This window comes from Physcomitrium patens, chromosome 13, assembly GCF_059467195.1.
Source record: "Physcomitrium patens ecotype Gransden chromosome 13, ASM5946719v1, whole genome shotgun sequence".
Classification (NCBI taxonomy): Eukaryota; Viridiplantae; Streptophyta; class Bryopsida; order Funariales; family Funariaceae; genus Physcomitrium; species Physcomitrium patens.
Window position 1 is genome coordinate 11,638,086 of NC_143422.1, and position 24,030 is coordinate 11,662,115.

Here is a 24,030-nt window from a genome sequence, read left to right on the forward strand (position 1 = left end):
AGGACCTCCAATATGTGTTGACTTTGTAGGACACATGCCTTGACTTACAAGGCAAGTTTTTCTACGTGTGGGCCACATAGTTAGCTTGATCTTCAAGTTAACAACATGTGTGGCACATGGCCAACTTGTTGACCATGTTTTTAATCCAAAAAGTCAATTAAAGACACCTATGAAGTCAAAGCAACGTCTAGGAAGTTTCTAGGAAGCTTTTATATTAAACATTATAGAATTAACTTACTTTTATCTACTTTTACTTACTTCTACCTATTTCTATATGTAATTATTAGCTTACATGATTATGGCCGTGACATGTTCACTCATGATTTGCATCTTTAATAGAAAGAGATTTATGATTTTTTTATGATTTGAATTCATTCCTATAAGTGTTTACGCCCACATTCGGAAAAAGTGATCAAGAACAAGTAGTTGAGTTCAAACTCTTATCTTTAGAAGAAGGATCACGATCAGCTACCATATATGCTACTGAATTCCAAAACCTTACTTTCGATGTGAACTTAAATGACAAAGCACTTATCAATCAATTTTGATATGGATGAAAGGATAGTGTCAAAGATTAATTATTAACAATGCCAAAAATAAAATCTTTGAAATAATTTATTGCTTAAGCCATTACAAATAATAAATAATTATTTGAAAGGTGTTAAAAACAAAGACTTGGCTGGAGAGAAATAAATCAAGTAATGACAGTAGTTTTAAGTTTTTTAAAATGTATTCATCAAAGCTGGAACCAATATAAATTGATACAATACGTTTTAAAACTCTCATAGAGTAGGAAAAGACTTGACATCGCTAAGAGGGTTTATATTTATACTATGGAAAAGCTAAGCACACTACTCAACATTGTCGAAAGAAGCAACGCAATTACATAATAAGGAGCACAATTATCAAATAAGATAATGTATCGAAAAACAAGTTTCTTTAACTATAATAGGGACCGTGCGGCTGGAATCATATGTAACACCTAGTAAAGGTCCTATTCTCTCCTTAGATCCCTCATCTTGTTTTACAATAGATATCCATTTAAGACCTAAAAATCACAAAGTCCTTGTCTTATTAGATTCAGAAGCTTCAGCTTGTTTTATAGACAAAGATTTTGTCAAAAATCAAAAAATACCTTTAGTCAAAAAAATTAAATCCATACATGTAAAAGTCATAGATGGTCGTTTGTTGTCTTCTAGAAATATTATCCATGAGACTGTTCCTTTAGATGTAACAATTAAAGATCATAAAAGTATAGTAGTATTTAATGTAATAAGATCTCGCTCTAATCCGGTTATTTTAGAATTATTATAGCTAGAAAAATATAATCCTCAAATAGATTAGATTTCTTGTAACCTTAACTTTTCTGGTAGTATAATCGAAGATCGAGTTAGCAAAGTAGAAGTACAAAAGTCTAGTACTTCCAAATCTTTACTTGTAGGTGCGGAAGCTTCCATGTATGCTGCAAAAGAAGGATCATTTTTTGCTATATATGCTATGCCTATTTCTAATGGTGAAAAAACTTCAAATGGTATTCTTAGCTAATATGAAGAATTCTAAGATATTTTTAAAAAGAAAAGTGCAGATATTCTTTCAGAGCATCGACCTTATGTTTATTCAATTGATTTACAAGAAAGAGTTCAACCACCATTTGGATCAATCTATAGCTTATCACACAATGAATTGGCAACATCAAAGGAATACATTGATGAAAATTTGGCAAAGAACTTCATGCACCATTCTAAATCTCCAATCGGAGCTCCTATTTTATTTGTGAAGAAGAAAGACAGATCTTTGCGGATGTGTGTAAATTATCAAGGACTCAATAAGATCACCATCAAGAATAGGTATCCTTTGCCTTTGATTTCAGGACTTCTTGACTAACTCAATCAAGCAAAGATCTATACCAAAATAGATCTACGAAGAGCATACAACTTAATTTGTATCAAAGAAGGAGATGAATAGAAGACTAATTTTTGAACTAGGTATGGATATTTTGAAAATAATGTCATGCCTTTTGGATTCATGAATGTACCGACTGCTTTTCAATATTTTATGAATGATATTTTTTGTAAGTTTCTTGATGATTTTATTGTTTGCTATTTAGACGATATTCTAATCTATTCTAAGAATACAGAAAAACATGAACTTCATGTTTGTTGTGTGTTACAAAATCTTAAAGATATAAGATTATATGTCAAGTTGAAAAAGTGTGTACTCCACACTACTCAAGTTGAATTTTTAAGATACATTATTTCCAACAAAGGCCTTATGATGGATCCTTAGAAGGTCCAAACTATTATAGATTGGAAGATTCCAAGAACAGCACAAGATGTACAATATTTTTTAGGCTCTGCTATTTACTATTGAATCTTCATCAAGAACTTTTTTCAAGTTGTAGCCCTACTTATATGTTTGACTTGTAAAGACAAACTTGAGTGGAATAAAGAAGCAAAAGCATCATTTAATGCTTTAAAGAAGAAATTTACTTCTGCACCAATCTTGTATTGGGTTGACTTTTTCAAGCCATTTTTTATGGAAACAGATGTGTTAGACTTTGCTATGGGTGCTTTGTTGTCACAAATAGGAATATATGATAAAATCCACTTATTGGCTTTTCATTCCAAGAAATTTTCAACAGTCAAAATTAATTATGAGATCCATGATAAAAATCTCCTTATGATTGTAGATTCATTTCAAGAATGACATCATTATCTAAAATGTACTTCAAGTCTAGTTACCATGTATATGGATCATAAGAACCTCGAGTACTTCATGTTAGCATGTATTTTGAATTGTTGTGAAGTCCATTAGAGTATATCTTTATTCAGATTCAATTTCAAGATTATTTATCCATCCAAAAAATAAAAAGATCTATTAGACGCCCTTTTTAGACATTCTTATCTTTGACCAAAAGAAGGAGATGCATCTTTTGATCAACAAAGAATAATTCTCTTGAAATCCAAGGATTTTCATCTTCGAGCAATAAAATCAACATTGATTGTTGATTCAACCTTTATCAAACAAATCCAATTAAGTATGTCTTCTGATCCTCTTATTCATGATATCAAGAGTCTTTCTTTTAAGTCTCATGATATTTCGAAGTTCAAGTTCAAGAACAAACTTCTCTATTTTGAAGGACGCCTATATGTTTCAAAAGGAGAAGCATATTTATGTCTTCTTCGAGCACGTCATGACTTTGTTAGACACATGTCTTAACTTTCAAGACAAGTTATATGCGGACCATATAATTAGCTTGTTTTACAAGCTATTAACACATGTGATACGTATCTAACTTGTTGACCAAATTTTTAACTTGTCAATTAATTATAAACATGTATAAAATCAAAGGAGCATCTATGAAGCTTCTAAAAAGCTTTTTCAAAAGATATTATGAAATCAATTTATTTTCATCTACTTCTACTTAATCATATAGGTAATTATTGGAATAAATACATTTGTCTATGATAATAGAGTTATTACTATGGAAAAAAATCCAATTATTGAAGGAAAGGAAGTCCTATGAATAGAAGATGCTATTCTAGAGAAGCTTGTGAGGTCAATAGAGCCCTATTCTATTGAAAAAGAGATTGATGCATTTGTAACAAAACTCTCAAGTGAAGAGTCTATTATTTAGGAAGTTGAGGCATCCATTGATAAGCTCAACAAAGTTGAACCATTGAAAACTGAAGCTTATTTTTTGGTTGTTCTTGAAGAATTGTTAAAAAAATAGTATATATATATATATATATATATATATATATATATATAAATATTATATATACTTTAAAAAAATATTAAAAAGTAAGCAATTAAAATTAAATATTTATAATGATAAAATTAAATTTTAAAATGGATATCTAACATGTAGTTGATATTAAAATAAGATATGTAATTAAAATAAAACTTAAGAAAGTATAATTTTTTTACAAAAAACTCAAAAATATACTAAACAAAGAAAAATAACAAACCAAATATTATGAATTTTTTAAATTATAATTACTACATCATTTTTAATTCATTTATGTTAATTATATTTTTAACATTTTAATTGAGATAATTTATAATATTAGATACTTAATAAATTTTAATTTTTTTTATTTGCACAAAAATAAGCTAAATTTATTTTTCTATAATTCAAATATATATATATATATATATATATATATAAATGTGAAATATCATTTTTTTCAATTAAAAAAATAATAATACAAGACAACATACTTATGTATATTGTAGTATAATTTTTAAAAATTGTATATTGTATATGTTGTAAATATTATGAATGTATATTTGCTTCTTTTTGTTTCTAAAAATTTACAAGTTTGGCATTTTGATCTTAAGCTCATGCTACAAGCATTATTGTACACACATCTATTATGTCTGTATACACACCCATGACCTTTGATTGGTTGATTCAGATCCCTTCTTTGTTATGGCACAAGTCTTAGTCCCCTCTCCCCTTCTTCCTTGCCTTAGCACAAGTTTTACTCCTCTCTTTTCTTGTTCAAGACAAGAAAGAAGGAATTTGGATTACCCAAATCAAAGTTTTTGGAGGTGTGTATTGATAAAATGGATGTGCATGTAGCAATTTAAGGTGTGTTTGAAGCTTTAGCCTTTGATCTTTTATAGATATCAAAGTGTTTTAAGCATATCTCCACCATACTAATCTTTATAAAGTGTCACCACCAGAAGTTCTTTTATTTTTTTTCCTTCAAGAGTTTCCTTTTCTTTCGAGATTCATTTTCACATTTAGGCATCAATGTTTCCTTTCCCATTATTATTGAAATAAAAAGTGTGTTTCCAATAAATGTCAATCCAAGACTTTAAATTCTAAAACAGACTAAAAAAATCAAACACAGTTATAACCGAAAAAGAACATTAAAAATCCAAGAGAACTCAAGAATGGGAAGGACAGGAACAGAGATGATGGCAATACCAACCCGAAAAAGAAATACTCCCTAATTTAAGAGGGGGCGGTTGTGTCATATTAAAAAAAATTGACGTGCGATTTTTCAATAATTTTTTTATAGAAAACAACGCGTTGTTTACTGTGTATTGATAAAAAGGGAGAGAGAGCCACACAATTAGGGGAAAAATATGGTAAAGCAATTCGTCCTCAGCCTGCGATGACGGATCAGGATCAAAACCAAAAGCGTTTCTACGCTAAGTTTCTGTGCTGCGGCGTCGTGCTTTCAGGCGAAACAGTGTCGATTTATTTGCATGAGACGCATCTTTGAGGATCACCGAACGCATCTCTCTCTCTCTCTCCCTAATTCGTCTATACTGAGAAACATTTGAGTCTCAGATTTGTAGTTCCTGCTCCTCAACTTCTGGTCGCGGGTTATCGGCTTCGACAGATGGGCATGAAGGAATAGTGCGGAGAAGCATAAATCTCTCTCCCCCCCCCCCCCACTCCCCCCTCCGTCCACATTTACTCGGCATTATTCGAGCGTGGCATGGGCGTCAATTTGCAACCCACCGATCCTGGAGCTCCGAGGTGCTGCAAGTTATAATATTCGCGGTCAGAAAGTGTGACAGGTGGGCTCGATTGAGGAACCTTAGCTCCTCTCTGGTCTAGGTCAGAGTGACGGCATAGACAGGATCCCTCACAGACTCCAGGACCCACTCATCAGCAATTAAGCAAAGCTCTGGCTTCGCATTCAATACCTCTAATTACTGCAAGAGAACGGCAGCATCGTATTCAAAGCTGGCCGTGGATTCATTTCTTTTTGGGAGGGGTTTATGATTTTTCTTGCACTTGCTCTTGGTGGAACATGCATATGATTTTCATGATGCAGCCTCTATATTGCTCTTTGGCATTATTTAGGTCGAGTTATTGAGGGCCAAAAAGTATAAACAACAATCCTGTGTGTAATTTTGATGAAACTGTTGGGTTACCATTGTTTTGGCTTTCTTCCATATTAAATGCACAGGGAGTTATTTCTGAACCTCAGAACTATTCAACAGAAAGCCATGAAGTGATGTTTTGAATGGAACAGTGGTTGAAGGCACTTAGTAAGAAGTTCGAAGGGATGATTGGGGGATACAATTAGCATCAAGGAGGGCATTTAGAGATAGTGAAGGGTCCCCTGGGAGTGATGTTGAACCACACTTTGCATGATCCTTTGTACTTGTGATGCCAGTTTAATGTATACATCAGTTAGTAATATACTTATGATTTTAGTAACATCAGATAGTAATATAAAGAAAACAGAATTGAAGTGACTATTCCCATATCTTATTTTGTCTATTTGTTCACTTTCTCTATTCTTTTCACATGGGATCAGATTTGATGCAATAAAACACCTCCACGTGAAGATGCTCTGGTAGATGAAAGAATGTTCCAGTAGTTGTTTCACCACATACTACTTATTGGAATGTTGATGTGGTTGTGTGTAGGGACCAAAGAATCCATTCTATTACATGAATATTTTAGAAAAGTGACTCTTTTTTCTTTCATTTTTTTTTCATAATAATCCTAAAATTTTCATGTATATATACATAATTTAATAAATTCAGTTTTATTAAAAAAATAAATAAAATCAACTATCCTCTCTCTCTCTCTCTCTCTCTCTCTCTCTCTCTATATATATATATATATACATATCTAGGCATATACACAAACCATTGCATTAGTTGCATTTTGATCATAACAATAAGCATGTGATAAATTTCCAATTTTTATTTTTTTGAAAAGATAAAAGATCACAATATCTAATTACATGTTATAGGAAAATAGAGTTCCAAACAAAATTGAGTTTGTTTTGAGATCTTGTTTTATTGGATTGTTTCCCAGGTGTCTAATACTTTATCTAAAACAAATCTCATGTTTAGGAGTAATGTTTGATCAATGTTAATGATCTTCATTATTACTGGTTGTAATTGTATTTGAAGTGCCCCAACACATATCTCACAAGTAGAATTTAACAGAATTACTAGTCTTAGATTTCCTAGTTATGCTCTCCCACCACTTTTATGCAAAAAAAAAATGCTACCACAATAGCCATTCTGGAATGCTCCTTGGACCAGGACCTACATCACCATTTTTAAATAGTATCTTCTTACAACCCCTAAAATCGATCGAAAAATGCCTTCATTACACCATTTGCTCAAAGAGTTATCTTTAGGTCATCCTATTGACAATATCCTCCAACTCGGTGCTAAAAACAAGCTTTAGTATCCTGTTTTGATCCTCTACGTAACCTCGTGTTTTGGATAGATGAATGAATGTTGGGTGGATGAATGAATTCATCTGGATCGATGTTATTGTATAGCACTGTAATTCCTCGTGTGCACCGAAAGGAAGCTAGCAGTGAGGTTCTTCATAAGTGAAGAAAGCATGATACGCAGATAATTACAGAGGCAGTGCCGCAGATGGCGATAATGTAGGCATACAGCTTCGCTTGTCTGTGGGCATTGGTGTATGCTCCCGAGATAGTTTCTCACCATCTCTAGCTGTGTCCCCAGCGCTTTCTGACCTTGGGGCAGATTGGAGGTGTGCATCGAAGGTCGATTCAGGTTGATGCAGGTTGATGCAGGTTGCCCCTCCGTGCTGCTCGGTCGGCCTGCTCTATCATTCTCTGGTGCTCCACTGCGTGGAGCAGAGCTGTCCCTGCTCTCAGAGCAGTAAACAGGCACTCCCACCCATGCAGCTGCTGGGTGGTCATCATATCCTCATACCCTCCCCTGCTCTGCTGCTTCGTTTCGTGACGTAAGGCGCCACGCTCTCGCAGCTTTGCGCGTCAGTCAACTTCCGCAAATAATTCTCTGCTACCCATTTCACTCGTTGTCTGGAACACTTATTCCCATCGCGCTCTCTCCCTCTCTCTGCTTCTTGTCTGCCCCCCCCAGTCCTCTCGAGTTTGCCCTAGTTCTCACTGTAGTGACGGTAACCTTACTGTTTTTCCTCCCTGTTCATGTGAAAGTGGCTTCTAAACGGGAAAGGTCCACGCGGCGTGGATTTTTATTTTCCCCTTGGTTCTGATCGCGGGCTCTGATGGGTAGGTTTGGCTGAACAACGAAGCGTGCGTCGAGGTGTGTTTGAGGGGTGGTAGCTAGGTGACTCAAGACGGAACTGCCGGAGGTGATGTTGCTATCGTGGCTGTGATTTCATTCCGTTCGTGCACGAGGATGCAGACCGTGAGTCGGATTTGGAGTCTAATTGAATCTAGAAGGTTGTTGGTAGATTTGAAGCTGTGGCAGATAAACCAAATTCAGGACTTCTTATGCGCCTCTGAGCGTGTACAGCTGTTCGGCGCAGAATTACAACTGAGGCGAAAGGCTTATCGTGTTTATGCAGGTTTCATAGGTCATAAGAAACGTCAAGGTGCATAAACACCATGTTCGGCAGATCTAGAATCCACTTTCACCTGTTCGAACTCAGAGACATCTAGGTTGTAAAGTGCATGTGCCTTCGGGGGCTAGTGTTAGGTTCTACGAGGTGATCGCCCTAGATGTGATCGGTCGGAAGATAATTAGGATTGACGAAAGGGTTCAACTGAATTGTTCAGTGCACTCGCCTTCCGCGAGTTTAGGAATTACCAAAGATGTATTCGTTGCTCTCTCGGAAGTATTCAAAACAGCACCACATGAGAAAGCCAAGATGCAAATTCATGCACGTGTGCTGTTCCGTGACTGTTCTCCTCATTTTGATAACAGTGATGTGTCGGCCAATGCCCTCTGCTCCTTCCACTCCCGAATCAATTGCCTCGATGGCCGTCGGTGAATCTTTACAGCTGAATACGCAATCCATTCCAGCGGTTGAGGTAGCCCAGGAAACGAAAACAGAAGCGGATCAATCTAAGCTTCTGGAAAATGAGATGAAGGAACAAGTGCAAGGGGATTCAGAAGCTACTCGTTCGGAACGACGGGAAGTGGAACAGGAAGAAGGAGCGCTTCGATCTGGGCAGGAGGATGAGGAGCAGGATCAGCATGCGGAAGACAAGCATGAGCAACGGGCGGAAAATAGGCATGCTCAGCAGGCTGAAGATGAGCTTGAGCAACATCTGGAAGATGTGCATGGTCGGCACGCTGAAGTTAAGAACAAGCAACGAGTGGAAGACGAGCATGAGAAGCAGGTGGAAGACGAGCATGAGAAGCAGGTGGAAGACGAGCATGAGAAGCAGGTGGAAGACGAGCATGAGAAGCAGATGGAAGACGAGCATGAGAAGCAGATGGAAGACGAGCATGAGAAGCAGGTGGATGACGAGCATGAGCAACGGGTGGAAGATGGGCAAGGTCAACAGGCTGAAGATGAGCTTGAGCAACATCTGGAAGATGTGCAAGATCAGCACGCTGAAGTTAAGCATCAGCAACGAGTCGACGACGAGCATGAACAACAGGTGAAACTGGATTCTAGATCTGCCGAACATAAGCAAGCGGGTTTTCCAGAGGAACATCAAGAGGGTTCGAAACCTAAAATTAAATATTCCAAGGAACTGGGAGCCGAACATGGACACGGAATTTTTCAATCCAAGCAATCGGAGCAGGAACAGAAAGTGGAACCTGAACCACAATTGAAGAAGCACGGAAGGGAGGTTACTATATCTTGCGATGGTCGCCGCGTATACACATACGATTTGCCACCCTCAATGAACATAGACATCCTTAAGAACTGCAGCGGAAAACTTGTTCCTTGGCTCAACTTCTGCGCTCATCATCAGAATTATGGGTTTGGCATCGCGGTGAATACAACCAATAATAATTTCCGTAAGGATTGGTACGGCACCGATGCCTACATGCTGGAGGTGATCTTCTATGAGCGAATGCGGACTTACACCTGTAGGACGTCGAATCCCGGAGAGGCGGACTTGTTCTTCATCCCCTTCTTCTCTGGCCTGGAAGCACTGCCTTACCTCTACACAGATGGCAAGAGACGTCTGCAACAAGGCCGAGAACTTGTGGAATGGTTAGAGGCGAATGCTACGCAGACATGGAGGCGACATGGAGGCCACGACCATTTTCTCATAGCTGGGCGGACAGCTTGGGATTTCTGTAGACCGTTGACGGCAGTGACTTGGTGGGGCACTTCCTTATTCAGCAATCCAGAGATGGAGAATACTACAGCCATGCTGCTGGAGCGGAGGTCATGGAGGGGCGATGAGATGGCCGTCCCATACCCCGTAGGATTCCACCCGTCCACGAGCGCTAGTTTGCAATCGTGGATCAAATTGGTTCGATCCTCGACCCGAAAGTATCTATTCTCGTTTTCAGGTGCACTGCGACCGCAGTTGGTCTTTAGCATACGGGAAATTTTGTCCCAGCAGTGTACTCAAGCTGGCAGTGCGTGTTCTCGATTGGATTGCGGTAAAATTAAGTGCAGCCACGAACCGCAACCAATTTACACTAGTTTGTTGCAAGCTAAGTTTTGTTTACAGCCCCGTGGCGACACAGCGACCCGGCGATCTGTGATAGATTCCATCGTGTCGGGATGTATTCCTGTGTTTTTCCATAAGGACACAGCCTTCACGCAGTATCGATGGCATTTGCCCAATGACTACGACAATTTCTCAGTCTTCATCGACGAGGAGGACATAAAAAACGGCAAAGCGGACGTGAAGAAAATCCTGGAAGGGTACTCAGCGAAGCAGGTGGAGCAAATGCGAGAGCGATTGATCGGAATTATCCCGAACGTGCTATACAGGCACCCAAAGAGCAAGGATCTGTCAGAGTCCATGCGGGACGCTTTCGATTTGACCATAGAGGGGATGGCGCAAAAAGCGATACAGTTCAAATCATCCACTTGACATGGTTTGTCTAGGTCTTAGTAAGAATGTTGTGCGCAACGTTCCGATGAACATGTTCTCCCCTTACCAGAGTAGGGAACACATGCTTGATTATTGTGAGGTTTCTCGTAGGAGTAGAGATAAGGTGAGCATAATTGTGATAACGATTTTTTAATATCTGATTAAGTGGGAGGTGGTGACATTCAATGGTCCCTCCTGAATTCTTTCTGTCACTGGGCAACAATAGAGCATTGGCTGAACAGGGATGCGCTGCAATTTATGTGATGCACCTTGGATAGAAGTTGGGTAACATCCTAAGACACTGGAGCTAACCAAATAAGTCGTGCATAGCTTTCTATGAAATCTGATCAGTATACACATGAAACCAGTGACAAGTGATCTCCACATTTTCCGACAAGGGAAAATTGTAACCTGTTCAATGTAGAATCCTTTCAAGATTGAAAGAACACCAATATGAATATCATCCATCCTTCACTGTCATTAACTGTCATGTTGATTACATTGGACAATGCCATAATCGATAATGACACAAGCCTGCGCACCTCGTATTCGGAACATTTTACAGAATTGTAACCATATGTTGTACAGTTCTATTCCTACAGAGACGATAGTATATATTCAATTCTCTGTGATCAAACTGCAGAACATGTGCCCTTGACGGTTCTACACTAATTATGAGAGACTACTACTAGCGAACAGGTGTGAGAAAATGTTTCTGTTGGAGTATCAAAACGGTAAAAGCTAGCTTAGAGAGCTGGAACAGTGGTGAACCTGTGAGATGCGAGAGGCGTTGTGACGAACATTTGAAAATGATTTGAAAGAGACAATTACAAAAAATTGCGCTTATTCTTCAGTGATTTAGTAACAGTAACAAAAATCGTCAATCTGTACCGTAAAGCTGGTTCAAATGCAACTCACTGATGAAGGATGTTTTCTGAAAACAGAGTACACGGCAGCTGTAGAAGAGAGAGCTCCAGGGCATCCACAACCCTCAACCACACCATTTCCTCTCATCTGCACAATTTAACTAACCAGTCAAAGGAGAGCGAAATTTTCTGATGAATCCGTTTGGCTCTCCAGCACACGAAAGAGTCACAACCGACGAGCATCTTACTCACAGAAAAGAGAGGCGATTGAGTCACCCTCTGGTGCTCGTCTGTCTAGTCTCTTTCGTGCTACCCTTGTTGAGTCAAAGTAGGGATCCTGATACATTAAAGAGAAAGCACACGCACTGACGAGACCACGACACTGTACCAAGAAGACATGCATATAACAGGCATTTTAGGAAGAAGAGCGTCTCGAAAACAATGTGATGGAAAGAATTAACTTTCCACAAAGTTCGTTCCTCTTATCCCATTATTTTGTGCCCGACTCGGAGCACACCACACACCATGAATAAATAACCCTATCAGAGTACTGCAAGACATGTTCTAGCACCTTCACTGTTTAAGCTCCCTAACTTTAGTAAACCGTAGCCACCTTGCAACCTAAACCAGCACACCAAAACCTCTTTGCTTAAAAGAAACTTATATTTGTAAATAGCTCTAAGTATTAACCAATGTAGAAACCAAGCTTTCTGTTATGTATGTATGTATATATGTATGTATATATATATATATCTTTATTATATCATGATTGTAAAATTTATGCTTCTGGACTCTACTTTGACTGGTTAGTTAAATGCTGATAAAACACACTAATCTCCAACATATACTCCTTCATAAACTATCTATATACCATGTGATTTCAAAGACATAATCCTGAAGATACAAAACTACCAAATATAACATTTAATTCCACTCGACCATCATAAAACTCATGCCAGATTTTGCTCAAATATAATATACCCATCAACACGAACATGAGACTTGGGAGGAGGTTGCAAGTAAAATGTAATCAAATTTCATAATTACCTCCGCTTTTACTAGACGCATCCTACAAGTGTCTCATGTAGGATTAAAGAATTGAAAGCACAAATTTAGACATTTTTCCAGAGAATCAATCCAACACCTTAACAGGAACTATCCAGCATGTAGAGATGAAGAACATCAGGTCTCATGTCCATGTGAACCATCATCCTAAACTAGTATACCTGAAACTTCCAGTCCTCCCGGCACTTACAATCATGGACTTTGTGAATCCACCCACTTCAAAAGACAATGGTGATGAAATGCATGATTGAATGTTCCTCGCGCTACCAAGAAAACATCGTTTCTAGAGCCACGGGCGGAGCAGTGATTTCATAAGATTGCAGAATACTTACAAATGTACATTTCGCATCCAGTCACAATCACAATCCGATCAGCTGGAAATGTCAATTGCAAGTTTTGAAAATGGTTTTAGTAAGAACCACCTAGGGCTCAACTGAAGCTCCCTACTGCTCCACCTCTGAATCTTCTTCAGTAATATTCAGAAAAGTCTTCACAAGATACCAGGACATCGTCATACAAAATAATGACTAGCTATTGATTCAGAAAACAAAACGAACTTACAATCATCCTGAGCCAATCAAGGAAAAGGAACAACACTTGTAAAATTCTGTTCTGGGGTTATCCTAAACAAAAAACAGATCCAGAAAAGAAACATACTGAAGTGAGGCAGCCATGGCCTGAAATTTGCAGTTTGGGCAGCAGCCGTCAAATACCATGCGGCGCATTCCGCAAGCGACACCGTGAGCATCCCAGGTGCACTATGCAACACTTTGACATCTGCCCATTACCAAACAAAATAGAGCCTAAGCCTGAATCACCGGAAATTAAATTCGATAAAAGTAGCCATCCAAAAGCAGACTTCGTACTGAAAAATGACTTGTTTTCAGTGCGTACTACTTGTATGCTTACAGAATCTTGACACTATTTCAGAATTGAAATTATGATTATTCCGTGGGCATACACACGTCAACTACGCAGCCACTTGATTCTGTAGCTTAAAGCCTAGTCCAAACTTTCAAAACCAATAAAACTGTGAAACCCCAAATGCACTCCATCTGCCCTAACATGCTATGTGCGATATGGATGCTCAATCAATTACGAGACCCAATTCAATTAATCAAACACACTACAGGCTAACGTTTTCCTCACGCCCCAGAAGTTCATTCGCATGACACAACTCCCACCGTGGCCAGAGCGAGAAAAGTCCCCGAAGTTACCAAACAACTCTATCAGCTCAAAACTCCTACCGCTCATCGTAGTTTTATTGGTTTCTGCAGAAACTAGCAAATCTATGTTCTTCCGGCTTGCCACGATCATATCACACCTGCGCGAAGGGACCAAAAAAAAAAAGAAAAAAAAAAAATGCAAATGAAAGCACATGCTCAGATACTCCAGCTCCAGAACCTGGCGACGACCAATGCATGGAGCTAACGGGAGAGACGCAAAATATCACATCAACTCAAGGAAGAGTTCGAATTAAGAATTCTTCGCAGTGAGGGACTGTATTCAAATCGGTCGATGAGCGTTGCTAAGAGTGGTGATGGGTGTTAGGCGATGCACCGAAACATCGAAGCGCATCGAGTGATCGCACCTTTTCCTACATAGTGGTCTCTGTGAGTGGTACCAGGTGGTGTCCGCTGGGTCGAAAAGTTAAACCTTGCGTTTTCATCCATCTTTTCCGTCCGTGAGGTCTTCATCCATAGGTTTCCGTCCATGACGTCGCCTTCTCTTGGCTCTGTGAAAATGAACATTGTCAAGGCGGTTTTTATTTTTACTTTTTTCAAATTTTTTTATTCTCTTTTGATTGAGATTTACAAAGTATAATAATATATATAGGGAAATGTTAAAGTGATCCTCCTATTTACTAATTTACCTTTATTGTAACCATTATTATAAAAATGGATCATCTCCAAAAACCATTATTATAGTTATGGCTCACATTTCAATCCCCCTTGTTCCTAGCCCTAGATCCCTCCGAGAGCTTTCTTCATCTCAACCCCATTCCCCCTCCCTCCTCTTGTTTCCTAAAGAGTGGTTGTAGAGATTGGAGTACAGATTCTTAGTTGGATTTCCTCCAATGCTAAAGCAAGTGACTTTTGATATGACTCATATAAGAGAGACAATCTCACTATGTTCCTTCCTATTGCAATGATGTATTGATGCAAGGGGGTGCAAGTGTGGTGTGGTGTTTGATGGACAAACAAAGGTTGTGGTGAGAATTGACAACTCCTACTACATAGAAGTGATGACACTACTTGGCATGAATCAAATTATAAAACAATGGCTGACTTTGAGTGGCTAACATGGATGTGAGTCACAAAATTGACTCACTTGCGTATTTAGTACAAAAAAAATGCAATTATTATGCTCAAAATCACAATATGTGGTGAGTAGTGTAGAAATTTGTAGACAAATAAAAAATTAGAATGTTAGCTATGAAAATACAATCTTTTGTAGGATTTCTAAGAAGGATTTGAAGAGGATTATACATATTTCATCAATTTAGCTAATATTAAGAATTGGTCTAGTAGTTATAGTTTTGATTGTCATTGAATTTTTAATTAGGTTAAGAATCTTAGGATAAATCCTTAGTGTGAACCAATTAAAAAAAAAGAAAAAAATATGTAGTAGGAAAAAAAATAACAAGTAGCGAAAAGAAAAGAGAAAAAGAAATGAAAAAAAATAAAAAGAAAAGAAAAAGGAGGGAGACGAGTCCTATTTATCAGGAAACCCAGGGAGGCTGTTTTCCGGAATTTCAGGGAGGAGTTCCCGGAGTCAGGCGTAGTTCGGAGCCCCAGCCTCAGTCCTCCTTCTCTCTAATTTTTTTTGGTGTGGAAGCTTCACAAATTGCGGTGCCTGCAGCTTGGTCCACTAGTTTTTTTCTTCTGCAGTGCGGTGCTACGGCTGGAGCTAGGTTGATTCTCTTGGTTTTTGGGCTGCTGTTGTGTTGCGGTTCTTTGGTTGTTCTTCTTGTTCCCTCTTACAGTTCCAAGTTCAGAAGTGCCAAAGGTGCGTTGTGGAGCGGTGGTGCCTCGTTGCCTTGGCATCCAGCGAGTTGTAGTTCCGGTGTCAGATCACATCGTTGACTTGAGGCGGTGGATGGTGCTGTTCAAGATTTTTCCTTTGGTTTTTTGTGGTTTTGCTGTGTTGCTGGTCTTCGACGAGGTTGGGTCCTGGCGTTCTGGGTGATCGTGTGTTTAGCGGTGGTCAACGGCCTTGGTTTTGTTGGTTCTTTCTTCCCTCGCGGTGTCAGATTGAGGAGTTACGTAACCTTTGAGTTTCTCCTGTGGCTGGATGTTTTGTGGATTGCCGGAGGTATGACTCCTTGTGGTGCTGCGGAGGCGGCGTTGTTCTTGTGCGGCAAGCACATGTTCGTGTTGTTAGTATTGACGCTGGAGTTGGGAGCCGTGTTGGATGAAATCATCCAAACACATTCTACATTTTATTCATTCGTTCTACCTAGGGCTTCACCTGTCTATAAGCTAGTATTCACTGTGCTCAAGAGTTAGTTCGATAGAGGTGCGATTAGAGAGTGTTACAGAATGAGAGAGAATACGTAAAGTATTAGGCTCTGATTACACTATAGAATTGTGTATAATTGAATAAAGAGGAGTTTGCCACTTCACTGTGTGTGTATACTTGTAGAGAACGTATACCAAATTTTAGGTTATGGATCCACACCCGCACGTACGCTGCGCTGTATATATCTTCTTGTTTATATTTTATGCAGAGTTGATTATATCAGTGCTTACTACATCAAAGATTTCTGTTCTTGATTACTGTCTTCTTAGCTCAACAAACTAGTATCACGTTATTGTCTACTAAGACGAACTATTATCACGAAATATATAATGCTATCAACGCAGTACTATTATCAAACGCTGATTCTATTATTCTTTTCAAAAGTACTCTATACAACTGAAATTACAACGTTATCAAACTAGGTTCTATACTCTAACCTGTAACACTCTCATTTTTTAATTTTTTTTCCGTGTTTTATAATTCGAATACAATTTTGATTTCTTGAATCTTTCTGTTTTTAGTAGTTTCTCTCTGTTTCTGCTTTCTCGGTGTTCTCTTCATTCTGTTTCTCTGTTTTCTCTTGGTCATTGCTACATCATGGATAAACATGATAAAATCCCGATCAAGATGTTCGATGGAACTCAGCTCTCCTCATGGAAATCATTTTCGAAGCAAAGAAGGTTTTACAAGTCGTTCATGGACTTAAAAAGCCACCTGTCATTGACCCACTCTTGACGACCAAGTTTTACTTGATACTTGGGATGAGAAAAATGCGAATGCTCAGAAAGTTGACTAGTTGTTCAACCGCGGTTGCCATGTGGACGAAATTGTACTCCAAAAAGTGTTTTCAATCTTCAAAAGATAGTTTTTCTAATATCAAATGCAACAAATAGATGATATTTCAACTCATATACAAAATATTACTGAAATGACACCTATTCTTGCTGATCTTAATTACACTGTCCCAGAAAAAATGATTATTTATAAAATCTTATATAGCTTACCACCAAGTTATAACAACATTATAGCTACATGGTCAAACATACTTGAAGTCTTTCAAACTATTGACAGCTTAGAAAAACGTATTTTTAGATACAAAAGCATGATTCAATCACAAGGTAGAAACAACATTGAGAATGACTATGCATTCTTTATGCAATCCACAGTTGTATCATTACAACCTCTTAACAAGAAAGAACAATGGCAAAAAGATATTACTTATATTAAAGACCTAAAAGCAAGATCAAAGTGCTATAATTGTCATGACCTAGGCCATTGGTAAATCAATTGTTCTAAATCGCAAAAGAAACAACATCATAGCAAAGATCCTCAAAAACTTGATGGCGGACTAAATGAAGCCACCTCGTAGAAAGCCTACAATTATCCAATACATTCAAAGATGACTCTAATTATGGAACTAATGATGACTTTGCTTTTATGGAACTAATAACAACTTTGCTTTTAGTTTTAATACTGCCTTTTATAGATGGAACTTCTATTTACTTTGTAGAGGCATAAATGAGTCAAATTAAAATAAATGAGATAATAAATTAATATAGATATGTTTAAGAGAGAGTTAACAATAGGTTAAAGCAAAACTTACCTCAAATTTCCAAAAATTGATGCCCAAAGAAGACCAGTTGTCAACTTGGATTGAAATCAAATCCGAAGGCACAAAACTATGCTTACATAATAACTCAAGAGTTCTTTTAAAGATCAAAGAGTGGAATTTGAGAGCAAACTTGAAGAAAGATTTTTGACTATTGGTTTTATATCATTTGAATCAATATTGAGATTTTGAAGAATTTTCAAAATTAATAATATTCTTGGTAGATTTGGATTTTAAGAAATAAAAATATATTTAAAAATTTGAGGATTTCTTGAGTTTTATGGCATATGTACAAATAAAATATGGAAAATTTATTGGTATGCTTGTTATAAAGATATATGCAAAATTTGAAGTTAATCAAACAATTAGATTGAAGCATATGAGGATTTCTGTGGCTTGAGATCTCAAAAATTGGACTTTGAGGTTCAATGAATTTTTCTAAGATCTTTAGCAATTTTTCAATTAAATTACAGTAATTTTTTTTATGTAATTAATAAACTTGATTTTAATATTTTTGTGAAATTTGAAAGTAATTCAATGGTTTAAGAAGGAGATATTGATATTAGAAGTTCTGCATAAAGGTTGGAGTAGGAAGCCATCCAACATCTAATTGGATTATCTTGCATTTCTTTCTATTGAAAAGTACGATCAATTTCATCTTACTTGTATTTGTTTTAAACTAAATTATTAAAAAGTGTGTAAAATTTGAATTGATATTAGCAATTTGATCATTAATTGAAGTTTCTATCTACTATAGGATTTATTAAGAGTTTATTTAAGATTTAGAGTTTGATTAGGATTTGCTTAGGATTTGGTTTAAATTTTTTCTAGGATTTAAGATTTCATAAGGATTTTATTAGGATTTAACCTAAGATTTGATTAAGATTCAATTAAGGTTTAAATTGGGATTTGACCTATGATTCGATTAAGATTCATTAAGTTTTTAATTAAGATTAAATTAGAATTTATTTAAAATTTTAATTTTTAATATATTTTTAGATTTTTAAAGATTTTTTTAGATTTATTTTTTATTATTTCTTTAAGATTATTGTTATTTCTTTAAGATTTCTTGTTATTTTTTTTTGAGATTTGTTTAGGACTTTTTTGTGTTTCTTTAATAACTTTTTTTAAAATTTATTTTGAATTGATCAAAGTTTGATTAGGATTATTAAGGTATACTTAAAGTTTATTTAAGATCTATTAAACTTAATAGAATTATTGTTACGTTTCTACTTATCTTCCACAACTAGGTGCCTAGTACATTTCCAAGTAAGAACATATGTAATATGACATATATGGTGAATCCAATGTGAATACTTGAGGCAGGAGGTATTGGATTATTTATTTATTTATTTATTTATTTAATAGATAATGAGAACAAGAGTTTTGAAGGAGCTATGAGAGGAGCTTCAATTGGAGCTGTTAGCAGAGTTTCCACTAAAGAACAAGGTATGTATATGGATCCAATCATTGCAAGCATATTCCAAGGTTTAGTATTATCTATGCAACAACAACAAAGCAATGAATTGAAAGAAGCTTTGGCAACCAAAGCATTGTAAGCAATGGTTAACAAAATTGACAAATTTCATGGAAGAGACATCTCAAAGTATCTATGATATTATGTGCAAAAAATGGAATTAAATTAGATTTTTGAGAAGAGGATGATTGAATTATTTAGACTTGTCAGGATATTGGAGATATAAGAACATGTTATATCAATTATAAAATATTATAGAAGTTTATGAAAGATATTTTCACATATAGTAAAAAACAAATATTTTATAGAAGACTAAACAACCTAACAAGTTAAGAAATTATTTTTTTGAATGGATTAAACAATCTAATAAGAATTTACAAGCAACAAAGCTATTAAGGAATTTTAAAAGGTAATATTCTCAATTATCAAAGATAGATAAGTTAACATTGAAGCCAAATAAGGCCGAGTTGTTTCTTCAAGTAGTCGATGGAGAATTAAAAGAAAAATTGGAGTTGCTTCTTGACAACAGAGAAGAAGATTAAGGATTTATAAAAAAGTAGAATTTTTTTGAAGATTTTATAGGTTTGCATAACAAAAAATGAGAAAGAACAACGAATAAAATTAACAAGATTTGAAAAAAAGACTTCTATAAATAATTTAAAAATTATTTTAAAATAAAGATATGTACAAAGATGCATTTGGTGTGACAATGTTTTTCATACTAATAAGGATTGGAATGAATTTATTAATATGGTGCAATAAAGAGATATTTTTTGGAAAGATGGAAAGATGGTATTAAAAGATACATAGAACTTTGTTCAAGCCAATTTTGGCAAGGGAAGTATAAGAATATTGATTCAAGACTATTTAATAGTACATGAAGTAGCAACACATAGAAATACAAGTTATGGTACTAGGATAGATGATGACTTTGACAAAAGTATAGAAACAAGTGGATTTTGGACTTTGACCATTTCTACAATGCAAAAAGAAAAGATGCCTTAGTTAGCATTATTGAGAACTATAGCTATAATATGAGGTATAACAGATTAAAAAGATCTTGTAGAGGCTCTTTAATTTCATGCATATATTACTAAGAGCCAACATGAAGCCCTGATGGAAGAAAAAGAAATTCCTCCAAAAAGCAAATTTGAAGAGAGAAAGCTCATGAAGAAATTTCGTAAGAATTATCTACAAAGGATATTTTAATAATATTAAAAAAAAAGTGAAGGAGACAAAAAATAAAAATAAATCAATAGCTTATAAATTACTCTTTGATATTGAAGCAGCAATAGATTTAAAAGAGGTGTTGGAAGAATGTATACTAAATATTAAGGTGGAGTTTACATTGAAAGGGATTTTAGAAATTATAAGAGAAGAGTTTCATGATGTTAATATTGATAATATTAAAAAAAAGAGACAATTTATGGATGAAGTTAGAATGAGTCATGCTATTGATACAAGGATATGCAAGGATGAAGAGGAGGTTGATAAATGCTACAAGCAATCATAGACAAGAAGATAAAATCAATTGTTGGAGCTTTATCAAAAGATTCTATAAAACAAATAGAAGAAGCATCAAAAAATAATCAAAGTAACAATAAGTGATTTATATTTGAACTATAATCAATTTCAACTTACATATAGAAAAAGAGATTTAACAATAATAAGAACACCACTTAGACTACTTAAAATATGTACTCTTCTACAAGGTGCTACTAACTTGGTTGCACACATGATGAATGGAATGAACAAGGTATTGAAAGAATTTATTCTTAAAAAAACTATGTCTTTTTTAGATGTTATTCCTAAAAAAAGATATAAAAAAGAAAAAAATGATGAGACTTTAGATGAAAGAAGGTATCATAAGTATAAAGTTGATTATAAATAAGATTGTGAAAAGATTTTAATTTAACTTGAAAAAGCTCATCTAACACTTTTAGGAACAAAATCTACATTTGAAGTACAAAAAGTTGTTATTATCAAACATTTGTGTAGATTTTATGGAAGAAAATCAAATCCAAAGGAAGTTGATGCAATTGAAAGGATGAAGGATATATGTGACATTTTAACATAACTACATAAGTTTTAAAGACTTGTATATTTTATTGTATATAGATTTTTTATTATGTTTATATAAAAAAATCATTATATGAATTATTATGTTAGGATTGTTTATTTAAATCAGAAAAAAATGTGTTGAAGCAATGCAAAAACTAAAGGTGTTATTGTTCACACCTCCAATTTTCAAAAGTATTAACTGTAAGTATAATAGACAAGTAAATACTTACTATAGATACTAGTCCAATTACTATTGGTGGAATGTGGATCAAGACAATTTAAGAGGAAATAGATTTGTAGTTTGATATAGAGCTAAAATTTTTAGTACTCATGAATATGCATATTTGTAAGTTAAAAGAGAACTATGAGAAGTTGTTTTGGCTATAAAAACTAAAAAAGATTATTTGATTGGTACAATGATAGTAATCGAAATAGATTGCTTGCCATTGCTTGGGATGATTACTACTTATTCAACACCAAATATTATAATATTAAAATGGATTTTTTATATAAAATCATTAAATCTAGAATTTAGAAATGTTGCTAGAAGGAACAATTTGGTAGCAGATATATTGTCTTGAGCCAAATATGAAAGAGAAGATGAGATTGATGAAGAAATTGATGATGTAGGATAAAAATTCTATTCAATATCAAATCTTAGCAAGGAAGTATTAAGGACAAGAATCCAATGAAAGCAAATAATTAAGTGAGACTTTTTTCAAAGAAGTATGATAAAATAGAAGTACAAAAATATGTATATTAAAAATAAAATAAAATGGCTATTGCCGAAAGATAAGAAAATTGAAGACTCTTGAATCTAAACTAGAATAAAAAAAAATTAATAAGAGTGAAGAAGGCTTCACTCTTGCTTCTATAAATACTATCTATATAAGAGCTATGTGGCAATATTCTATAAGACTTCCAATACGTGTTGACTTTACAAGCTACATGTCTTAACTTGCAAGGCTAATTTTCTCTGTGTGCGCTACATAGTTAGCTTGTTCTTTAGGCTACCTACATGTGTAGGACATTTCTAACTTATTGATCAAGTTTTTAACATAAAAGTCAATTATAAATACTTATAAAGTCAAAATTATATCTATAAAGCTTATAAGAAGCTTTTCTAAAAGATATTATGAAATTAATCTATTTTTATCTATTTTTATTTAATTATATAAATAATTACTAAAATAAATATATATATATGTCTATGATAATATGTCCATGATAATGCTTCTCTTTCTAGGAACAAGTTTTATGAGGTGCAATCATCATATGTTGAGAAAATTTAAGATGCAATAAATTATATTTGCTACATACTCTAATCTTTGATCTTTTTAAAGATGGTTAATAGATCCTCTTAGCCATCAATTATGTTTTATACCAAGATAGAAAGACCACCTTGTTATTTGATCATTATTGAGGCCTTTATAATTTCTTTCAAATAAAACATTTGAAACAATGTCAAAAATTGTACCTATCATACTACTAAAATCATAAGCCCTATCAAAAGTCAACTATACTTTTTCTTTTCCTTTTCCTTTTACTGTGACTTTTTACTTTTACCTTTATTGTGACTTTTACTTTTATATTTACTGTGACTTTTACTTTTACTATGGCTGTGACTTTTACTTTTACTTTTACTTTTGTTGACTGCGCAGTTGACTGCTCCATTTATTATTGCGCGGTTTTGAAATTTGAACATTGAGTTTGTGGGTGTGTGCAATCCAAAGTGTGTGTTACAATTTGAGCTTACCCAAAACAAATTTGAAACTCTTGATTACAATTTTGAAGCTCTTGATTACAAATTTGATGTTCAAAACATTTTTTGGATTGTACACTTCAAGATTGAGTTGTAAATTGAGAGTTGTAAGTTGGAAGTTGTAAGTTGGAAGTTGTAAGTTGTGAAGTTGGAGTTGGAGTTGGTTGATGTGATCTTGGAGGTTTGAATACAAAGTTGGAGTTGGAGTTGGAGTTACAAAGTTCAAGTTGTGGAGATTGTTCAAGAAATTTGAGGTGAGATTGTAATTTTTGCAAGATTGTGAAAGATTGAAAGGTTTTGAAAGATTGAAATTTTTGGTAATTTTTGATTTTGGGTAATTATAAAATCAAGTTTTCAAACATTAAACTTTCAAATCAAGTTGAAATTTAGTGGTTTTAGTTGTAAAAAACCAAACAAAAGACAAAAAACATCAAGGACTCAAAAACGAGCAGCTGTTGTTCTGTGATGTGCACATCGCCAAAACTTTTACTTTTACTTTTTTTAACTTTTTTTTTTTTTGCCCAACAATTTTTCATCCGCTGTGATTTTTCATCTACTATGATTTTTCATCCGCTGCACAATTTTTCATCCATTGTGCAATTTTTCATCTGCTGCATTTTTCTCATCCACTGCATGGTTTTCATCTACTATGCAATTTTTCATCCACTATGGATGAAACTGTATTTTGGGCAGAATTTATTTAACAGTGAGTTAATATCTCCCAAAATACTAATTATTTTTGAATTCCGACTTCGGATTTGGACTTTTTAGGTGCATTTTCATTTAGTAGGAAAGAAAATGATTTGTGACAAAAGTTTTCAAAAATCGACATTTTTAAGTGTCTTCAAAAAAAAAAATTTAGAGTCTAAACTTTGGAGGTAGAGTATGGCTTGAGAATATGTTCATCACATTTGTTTTCA

The 24,030-nt window shown here is 35.1% G+C and overlaps 1 protein-coding gene and 1 long non-coding RNA gene across 2 annotated transcripts; one reads left to right on the forward strand and one right to left on the reverse strand.

The window, feature by feature from the left end:
* Positions 1-7,379: 7,379 nt before the first annotated feature.
* Positions 7,380-10,955, forward strand: LOC112290436 (putative xyloglucan galactosyltransferase GT19). Its single transcript, XM_024536650.3, has one exon. The coding sequence runs from the start codon at positions 8,550-8,552 to the stop codon at positions 10,746-10,748; it is 2,199 nt and encodes a 732-aa protein (XP_024392418.1). The 5' UTR covers positions 7,380-8,549; the 3' UTR covers positions 10,749-10,955.
* Positions 10,956-12,641: 1,686 nt separating this feature from the next.
* Positions 12,642-14,222, reverse strand: LOC149987953 (uncharacterized). Its single transcript, XR_016506106.1, has 2 exons — positions 14,084-14,222; positions 12,642-13,456 (listed from the first exon to the last, which is right to left on the reverse strand). It is a non-coding gene; the product is annotated as an uncharacterized LOC149987953 (long non-coding RNA).
* Positions 14,223-24,030: the final 9,808 nt, after the last annotated feature.